Raw genomic sequence first — 10,016 nt, 5'->3', positions numbered from 1 at the left:
TAGAAATTTGAATAGGCACTACATATCTCTGTAAAGAAATGAGTATCATGGATTTTTTTCAGAGGCGAGGAAACAGACAGCCAGGACAGTGGTAGAAGGGAGCCTTTTTAAGCTTTTACCTTTTTATACTTTTAGAATTTTGAACTATGACTACATTAAGTATTCAATAAGTTAAAATCACATTTAAAAATGAAAAAAAATTATAAAAGATGAGATGACAAAGACTAAAACAGAACAAATGATACTAATTTTCCCAAACAAAAGAAACTTGAGTTTTGTGCATTTTATTTAACAAATTTAGGCCATAAACTTAAATCTTCTATACATGATATGAATGTACTACAGAGGAAACTTGAAGTAAATACTAAACAGGAAATGTTTTTCTGTGGCTTCTTCATAAAACCTTGTTATCTTCTCCTTTTAACATTAGGATTGTATCTGTAAAGAAAGAAACTGAGTCAAATGATATCTAGATAAATGATAGTGCTCCTTTCACAAGTTAAAAGGCTTTCAAAATATAGACACGCTTTGGCAAACAGAATGAGAATGCCAGTTTTATCCCTAGGATCAAATATTAAGCAAAGACATTTTTTACTGTCGTTTATCCTTTTGATGTTGCTTTGATGACTATTTGGTAAAAGTAAAACATCAAAAATCCTGTAAAAGCCTTAAAGTAATTAATGAAAACAACGGTTTAAAAATTAATACATGTTTTTATACTTCCTCCAGAATAGCTGCAAACAGATCTCTCCACTCCCACATTAAATTCTACCATTTGCCCAAAAGAGCATAATGAACCTAAAATATAATTATGTTATAAAAGTCTTCTCCTATAGCAACTGAACAAATGTAGTTGGGCATCTGACTATACTTATGAAAAATCAGTACTATTTGTCAACATTTTCATCAATGATTCACATATTCAATAATGAAATTAAAAATCAAATTGGCTATAAAACAGACTCAAAATTACAGTATTTCTTGGGAAAATGTTATTCCACCCTAGCCAGTATCTACCTACAATATTGTATTTTATGCATATTTGAGAGCTAATTATTATGAAGTTTGTTGGGCCTGCAAGAATGCTGAAAATGTTAAATCTGAATTAAATTATTATTACCCATTATAACTCCTCTAACCCTCTCACAAAAACCTGCTTTGAAACTCTAATCCAGCTTCTTATTTTCATGTCTGGTATTTTACTTATCTTATTTCAAACTCCATTCATTCATAATTCTTTCTACTCAGGGCTGAAAATCTCACAAATGTATCAGTCAAATTCACCCAGCTCAGGAACCTTCATTGTCTAAATGCCCAAGGTGGTGGTGGTTTGGTTGCTAAGTTGTGTCTGACTCTTGCAACCCCATGGTCTGCAGCCCACCAGGCTCCACTGTGCATGGCATTTCCCAGCAAGAATACTGGAGTGGGTTGCCATTTCCTTTTCCAGGGGATCTTCTAGACCCAGGGATCAAACTGCATCTCCTGCACCAGCAGGTGGATTGTCTACCACTGAGCCACCAGGGAATCCCAAATGCCCATAATTTAAACATCTTGTGATACAGTACAGGTGAATTAAGCCCAAGCCTTTATTCAGTAGTAAACAGGTGCTCAAGTAGTTAAAAAAAATTAAAAACAAGACAAAATATTATTTAGGTGAAGGTACCAAGTGTCTAATTTTAAGGAAAGGGGTCAAAACATTTAAACTCTATCAACAGAACTAAGTGTTATATACAAAAATGCACAAGAAAGCTGAAATTAGACTTTACCTAAAGAGGTCATCAGCAAGAGAGTCTTCTTTTGCATGCTGATTTTGAACCTGTCAAAATTAACATAATTTCAAAGATCTGCTCAATGATGAATATACCGTTAATGAAACTGCCCTGCTGGTTGACTGCAGAGGTTAATAGCTGCCTGTTGCTCTGGCTAAGCCATGAGAAAATCACCATGGGAAAAGAATAAAAGCAAAATATAGCAATACAGCATAACCCAACTAAAAGTACACTGGGTTGATTCGTTGGGGTCGTCATACCCTGCTAAACTAAAGAAAAACAGCGTGGACCTTGGAATTCCAGATCAGCCCAAGTTCAGAACGCTGCTTGTGCACACACCAACATGTTTTCCCAAGGCATATGCAGGTCTATGACCTCCAGTTAGGTGACAGCCCTGATACAAAAAAATAGCAAAGGTAGTTTAATTAATAGAATGGGAGACATGACCGGGGACACAGGAGGCTGACTTCATGCAGCACAACAAATTCTTTCGGTTGCCAAGACATGAAATAAACGTGATGGGGCTCCAAGGAACAGGACTCTTGATCCAAGAGGTCTTGAGTCCCCTGCTCCTATCTTTAAAACTTTCATTCTGTCTCTAGTTTCTTTTTCTCCAACTGTGCGTCGACCACTTTCTACCCTTACCTGCTGCGCCAGCGGCAGCAGCTGACCACATCCTGGAGGTTGCCAGTTCTCACCCATGGAACAGATCTGTTCCATTTTCCCTTCGTGCCAAGATTATTGCATAAGTCTCCTAATCAAATTTCTCCAGCCAATCTCCTTTCAAAGGCAACCAGCACATATAATGCTAGTTTGTTAAGTTTTTAAACATTTTTTTCCAGCAAAACCCTTTTACTAAATGAAATGTCAATGTTTTGAGATCATACCACTGACAGAAGCCTGAGAGGGTAGTATTTACCCTGCCTTCAACCAGAGCAGCTCTTCAGTTAAAGAGGCTCTCCTCACAGTCCCAAATTAGGCCTCAGAAACTGCTACTGAATTACCTCATCCACAAAATAATTTTACACACAAACTCACCAAACTCCTAAAGCACCTTTAAGACTTAGGACCGGAAATACCCTGAGCTGCATGCGCCCTTCCTCAAGTCCAGCTGTGATCTTATCATGTGCCATTCAAAACCTTTCAATGACTTCCCCAACCTACCAAAGAAAACACACACTCTTGAGTCTGACGACCCCTAAATGGGAAAGGTTCTTCATGACCTCGCTCCATTCTACTTTCTCAATCACTTCTCACCCTCTTCTCCATGAACCCTATAAAGCCAGATAAACTGAATCACACAAAGACAAAACACCACACATACCTCCCAACAAACATACTGGCCTCTCTCTGCTTTTGTTCATGTTTCTTCCTCTATCTAGAAATTACTTCCTTTTCCTCCTCTTTCCAAAGCTGACCATCTTTCAAGGTGCATTTGCTCAATAATTATTTACTGCCTCCTATGTGTCAAGGAACATGTTCTTCACCTCTTTAACAATGGCTTTCTGAGTCTCTTCATTTAAAAATAAGTCTGACACTGCCATGATTGAAACGCATAACTAACAGGAACCTACTGTACCATGCATGGCACTCTGCTCAGTGTGCTGTGGCAGCCTGGACGGGAGGGGATGGATACACGCATGTGAAGGGACTCGGGCCTGAGCCCCTTCACAGTTTACCTGAAATTATCACAATGTTGTTAACCAGCTATACCCCAATACAAAATAAATAACTTAAAAACATAATAAAAACAAGTCTGATATGAAGAACTCCCACAAAACTTTACCCAATTTCTACCTGTTATAATCATTTGTATCATGTCTCCACTAAAGAAGTGTAAATTCACTGAATGCAGATACTGTTTGTTTACTAGAAATAATTTACATTTATATATTTCTAGATACTACCTTAAAACTGTTTCTAAGAAAAACTCACTTAATCTTCATATAACTTCATCACTATTTTACACTATTATCCCAATTTTAACCAATAAGGAACAGAGACTCAGGTTAAGAAAAATCAGAAAACTGTCATATGGAAGAACTGGGATTGACCAGGTCTACTTGAATAAGAGCACCAGCTTATACTTGCAGGATTCAAACTTACCAGAATGATTTCCTATTTATAAAATGAAATGTCAAAATGAAATTACATCTTTTTACGTTGTCTAATAAGTAGAGCAGAACACAAATGGAAGACACAAATAGATGGAGAAATATACCATGCTCTTGAATTGTAAAAATCTATATTGTGAAAATGAGTATACCTAAATACCAAAATGAGTATTACCCAAAGTAATTACCCATTCAATGCAATCCCTATCAAACAATCAACAGTATTTTTCACACAACTAGAACAGATAATTTCACAATTTGTATGGAAACACAAAAGACTCTGGATAGCCAAAGCAATCTTGAGGAAGAAGAACAGAACAAGAGCAATCAACTGTCCTGACTTCAGACTATACTACAAAGCTACAGTCATCAAGACAGTACAGTATTAGTACAAAGACAGAAATATAGATTACTGGAACAAAACAGAAAGTCCAGAGATAAATCCACAAACCTATGGACACCTTATCTTTGACAAAGGAGGCAAAAATAAACAATAGAGAAAAGACAGTCTCTTCAACAAGTGGTGATGGGAAAACTGGTGAACTATGTAAAAGAATGAAACTAGAACACTTTCTAACAGCATACACAAAAATAAACTCAAATGGATTAAAGACCTAAGTGTAAGACCAGAAACTATGCAGAATACTCTGACATAAATCACAGCAACATCCTCTATGACCCACCTCCTAGAGTAATGGAAATAAAAATAAGCAAATGAGACCTACTTAAAAGCTTTTGCACAATGAAGAAAACTATAAGCAAAGTGAAAAGACAGCCCTCAGAAAAGGAGAAAATAATAGCAAAAGAAACAACTGACAAAGAATTAATCTCCAAAATGTACAAAGCAACTCATACAGCTCAATACCAGAAAAACAACCTAATCAAAAAGTGGGCAAAAGACCTAAACAGCTATTTCTCCAAAGAAGACATACAGATGGCTAATAAACACATGAAAAGATGCTCAATATCACTCATTATTAGAGAAATACAATGAGGTATCATCTCACACTGGTCAGAATGCCCATCATCAAAAGGTCTACAAACAATAAATGCTGGAGAGGGTGTGGAGAAAAGGGAATCATTTTACACTGTTGATGGGAATGCAAACTGATACAGCCACTATGGAGGAGTGTGGAGATTCCTTAAGAAACTGAATAGAAATGCCATACAATCCAGCAATCCCACTGCTGGGCATATACCCAATGGAAACCAGAATTGAAAGAGACACATGTACCCAAATGTTCATTGCTGTACTATTTACAATAATTAGGAGATGGAACCAACCTAGATGTCCACTGACAGATGAATGGATAAGGAAATTGTGGTACATACATACAATGGAATATTACTCAGCTATAAAAAGGAATGCATTTGAGTCAGTTCTACTGAGATGGATGACTCTGGAACCTATTATAGAGTGAAGTAAGTCAGAAAGAGAAAGACAAATACTGCATATTAACTCCTATATATGGAATTTAGAAGATCCTACATGCAGGGCAGCAAAGGAGACACAGATGTAAACACTCTTGGACTCAGTGGGAGAAGGCAAGGGTGGGATGATGTGAAAGAAGAGCATTGAAACATGTACATTACCATACGTAAAAGAGATGACCAGTGCAAGTTCCATGCATGAAGCAGGGAACCCAAAGTCACTGCTCTGGGACAACCTAGAGGGATAGGGTGGGAAGGGAGGTGGGAGGGGCTTTATGATGCAGGTGACACGTGTATACCTATAGCCAATTCATGTTGGTGTATGGCAAAAACCATCATAATATTGTAATGTAATTATCATCTAATTAAAATAAGTTAATTAAAAAAGAAAAATCAGCTTTATCTTGTATAGCTCAGTAAAATTATTAAGTAAAATAGTGTTAAGAAACAGAAATAAATGGCATTCCTATTACTGGCATTTTTCAGTGGCTTGGGAGAACTACATATCACAGTCTTTCAAAATCCAAATCAGGTTGGGAAGAATTCAAAGAGTTATTATGCTAAATGCACAGAATGAAAATATCCTATATTCAAAGAGAGTATGGGAACTAAGTGATTGTGAAAACGAAGACTGGTCTGCAGTAAAAGAAGAAAAAGAAGGGCTTAAAAAAACAAAAGGCAGGGAACACAGAAGAGCAGCTGGAGCAAGCACAGGGAAATGAGACATCAAGACAGCAGCACACGTGTATGGGAGCTGAAGCAGAAGACCAAAGTCAATTCTATTACCTTAGAGAGCAAACTCTACTTAGAGCACCTGAAATTGCTCTAGAACAAAAGGGAGATTTGGTAGAATAAGTCTAGAATACAGTCTCTCTACTAATGCTAATGAAATAAAAGAAACAAGTCAGCAGCTGCACCATCATTCTCTCAGCTTCACCCTATCCAAGAACAAATAACACTCACCAGTTACAAACTAATCAAGATGTAGCAACGGCAGCACACTCCAGTACTCTTGCCTCGAAAATCCCATGGGTGGAGGAGCCTGGTAGGCTGCAGTCCATGGAGTCGCTAAGAGTCGGACACAACTGAGCGACTTCCCTTTCACTTTTCACTTTCATGCGTTGGAGAAGGAAATGGCAACCCACTCCAGTGTTCTTGCCTGGAGAATCCCAGGGACGGGGGAGCCTGGTGGGCTGCCATCTATGGGGTCGCACAGAGTCGGACACGACTGAAGCAACTTAGCAGTAGCAGCAGCAGCAAGATGTAGACTTCAAAAACGTGGCTGTGCAAAGAACCCAAAGACTAATGCAACTGATTCCTAACGCTCCTCCAACTCATTAAAAGGTGCTACAGAACTGTCTAAACCTGAGAATTCTTACTAATACTACAAATTTGGGAAAGAGCAGTCTGAGCAGCAAAGAGAAAACAACTCCTGGTGGAATGCTGGGAGGGGCTGATGGCACAGAGAGGTGAGTCAGTGAGACTGGCACTAACCAAAGACACAGGCTCCAGGCACCCTTGACAGATCAGGCAAGTAACCGGAAACTCCAGGTTATTCTCTTCTGGGAGGAGAGACACTCCCTGGTACATGTTTAATTCCATTCCCAGGAAGAGCAGCACACAGCTTTACCTGACCACCCCACCACCCCACGTCAATTCAGTGTTTTCAGGCCACAGCAAGTAGATGGGCTACACTACGTGCCTTTGACTGAATACGTTGCCATACTGACAAGTATGGATGCACTAGGGTAGGAGTGATTTTCTGCCTCAAACTGCTTCCTTTTGAAATAATTTTATTTATTTATTTTGGCTGTGCTGGGTCTTCACTGCTACACAGGCTTTTCTCTAGTTGCAGCAAGTGGGGGCTTCTCTACTTGCCGTGCATGGGCTTCTCACCGAGGCGGCTTCTCCCATTGTGGAGCATGGGCTCTAGGGGGTGTGGGCTCAGGAGTTGCGGCTCTGAGGCTCCAGAGTACGGGCTCAGTACTTGTGGCTCACCGGCTTAGCTGCTTGGCAGCATGTGGGATCTTCCCACATCAGGGATCAAACCCATGTCTCCCGCACTGGCAGGTGAATTCTCTACCACTGAGCCACCAGGGAAGCCCCAAACTGGTTTTAGAATGTAATCCCTGCATAAGACGTCACATGCCGTGTCACACAGCAAGCAATATCTGGACAGGTCTTTTAATAGTGGTAAAATTAAAGGAAACAGCAAAGCCACTCCACATCCAGATGGGGGGAAAGAAAGACTAGAACAGAACATGCCAAAGACAGTTAAAGAACCTGGTCTGCAAGAAATAATAACCCATAAATAAAAGATACATAAAATTAATAAGAACGTGAAAGCAATAAAATAACAAAAAAGTTAAATGATAGGAAAAACACAATGAAATGAAATGGGAATGAACGTTAAGTAAACAAACTGAAACTATAATGACACCATTTCAGAATTAAGAAATGAGAAATAGCTAACATGGTTTCCACTATTATAAATGTTGTATTAAGTAGTACCTTCTGTAATTCTCACAAAAAGCCTATAAAATGGAGGTACTATTTTTGTTCCCATTCTGCATAGGAGGAGACAGAGGAATAATAAAATAATAATAATGTTTAAATGCATAATTAGGATTTTAATTATTTCTAATTAGGTATAATGAAGTCAAGATCACATAACAGCTAGTGAGGAGTAGAACAGATACAACTGAAATTTTAATTTCTGATATAGTTAAAGAGCTTAAAGAAAACAACAATGAATGTAGAATAATGGATGTGAAGCAGAAAGATGATTTAATAAAGGAGAGTAATGTCTTAAGTGTAGCAATCCCAATAAATATAAAAATATCTTTAAGGAGGTAACAGAAAAGTTCCTTGAAATAAACAAGAATTGTATCTACAAATCAAAATCACATACTGTGTTGCAGGGAAAAAGAAGAATGATCTATACTGAGATATATTCTGATTGTTACTGACTTTCATACCTGAGAAGGAATATGGTAGACACGCAAGTCATCTAAAAAGGGGGAAAAGGGCCCTGGCATGAGGTAGGGGTGTGGAAATACAAATGCCCACAATGGGCATACACACCGAGGAAACCAGAATAGAAAGAGACACGTGTACCCCAATGTTCATTGCAACACTGTTTATAATAGTCAGGATATGGAAGCAACCTAGATGTCCATCAGCAGATGAATGGATAAGAAAGCTGTGGTACATATACACAATGGAGTATTACTCAGCCATTAAAAATAATACATTTGAATCAGTTCTAATGAGGTGGATGAAACTGGAGCCTATTATACAGAGTGAAGTAAGCCAGAAAGAAAAACACCAAGACAGTATACTAACGCATATATATGGAATTTAGAAAGATGGCTATGATAACCCTGTATGCGAGACAGCAAAAGAGACACAGATGTATAGAACAGTCTTTTGGACTCTGTGGGAGAGGGCGAGGGTGGGATGATTTGGGAGAATGGCATTGAAACATGTATATTATCATATGTGAATCGAATCGCCAGTCCAGGTTCAATGCGTGATATAGGATGCTCAGGGCTGGTGCACTGAGATGACCCAGAGGAATGGGATGGGGAGGGAGGTGGGAGGGGGTTCCAGGATGGGGAACACATGTATGCATGTGGCAGATTCATGTCAATGTATGGCAAAACCAATACAATATTGTGAAGTAATTAGCCTCTAATTAAAATAAATAAACTTATATTTTTAAAAAAAGAATATACACTAGGGACTCACAACACCCAGAAAGTAAAGGAAGCATATTTTTGTATTCTCTGAGTTCTCATTAGAGTTTATAAACACATGCTGATTATCTGTAAAACAGTGAGTTTTTGGAAACCACATCCTAACATGGAGAGCTGTATAGCTGTTCATATTTTCCCAAAAGAGCAATTTTATAACTGAGGTTTGGGTTCCTGAGGCGTAGGCAGCAAATTAGTTGCACATATGATCAGTAAATTTAGAAGTCCCTTAGAGAAGTGTTACAGAAAGGTGCAAATTAATCTTAATGGTCTGTAACTCAGGAATTTTTCTGAATGAATAACCTTAGGTCACTTATCTTAAGTTTGGTTTTTAAGAAGAATTTGCTCTAAGGAAATCACAAGGGATCAAATAATCAAACAAGTTACTGAGTCTGGGTTCCTACTAACCTCCATTTCCTGCCTCAACCACTCTTCTAATTCTGTATTCTTTCGAGCATGATGAGCTATTAGATCTGATCCTCCAATGATGTGTGGAAGTTTTCCTGCTCCAGGAAATGTGACCTGTGAAACAGTAAACCTTGTTAAATGCACTAAAAAATAAAGACAATCATATTTTTAAAAAGAAAAAAAACCTTCAAAACACAAAGACTGTAAATCACATATAAGTACTAAACATATTTATATCCCATAAATGAAAATGAGTGAAAGAGGGAGGAAACTGAGTTATTTCATTGATTTGAGTATATACAGAAAAATTCAGACAAATCCTTTCATTAGAAGCAATCCCGTTAAAACTTCTTTTAGTATAAAAATTTAATTTCTTTTAGTCTCAAAAAATTTCCTTGGCCAAGGATATTAGTATTTTTAAGGGTTTTTAAATTTTCCAAACTATTTTCCAGAAGTTTGTACTACTTTATACTTTTACCACTCCTGTGCCAGCAGTGAATATTATATTGCTTTTTATGTGGTTAACCTCATTAATTAAA

The 10,016-nt window shown here is 37.9% G+C and overlaps 1 protein-coding gene across 5 annotated transcripts in view; it reads right to left on the bottom strand.

Moving 5' to 3' along the window:
* Positions 1-292: 292 nt before the first annotated feature.
* NBN (nibrin) overlaps positions 293-10,016 on the bottom strand; it is a 58,079-nt gene continuing 48,355 nt past the window's right edge. For all 5 annotated transcript variants that reach the window (XM_068983753.1, XM_068983757.1, XM_068983754.1 and 2 more), the window contains 3 exons: positions 9,478-9,591; positions 1,767-1,816; positions 293-438 (listed from right to left, as the gene is read on the bottom strand). In XM_068983753.1, coding sequence (XP_068839854.1) covers positions 408-438; positions 1,767-1,816; positions 9,478-9,591 — 195 coding nt within the window. In that variant the 3' untranslated portion in view covers positions 293-407. The remainder of the gene's footprint in view (positions 439-1,766; positions 1,817-9,477; positions 9,592-10,016) is intronic.

Source organism: Capricornis sumatraensis, chromosome 11 (assembly GCF_032405125.1).
Source record: "Capricornis sumatraensis isolate serow.1 chromosome 11, serow.2, whole genome shotgun sequence".
Lineage (NCBI taxonomy): Eukaryota > Metazoa > Chordata > Mammalia > Artiodactyla > Bovidae > Capricornis > Capricornis sumatraensis.
Note: the sequence above shows the minus strand (reverse complement) of the source record. Positions and strands in the feature narration are given on the sequence as shown.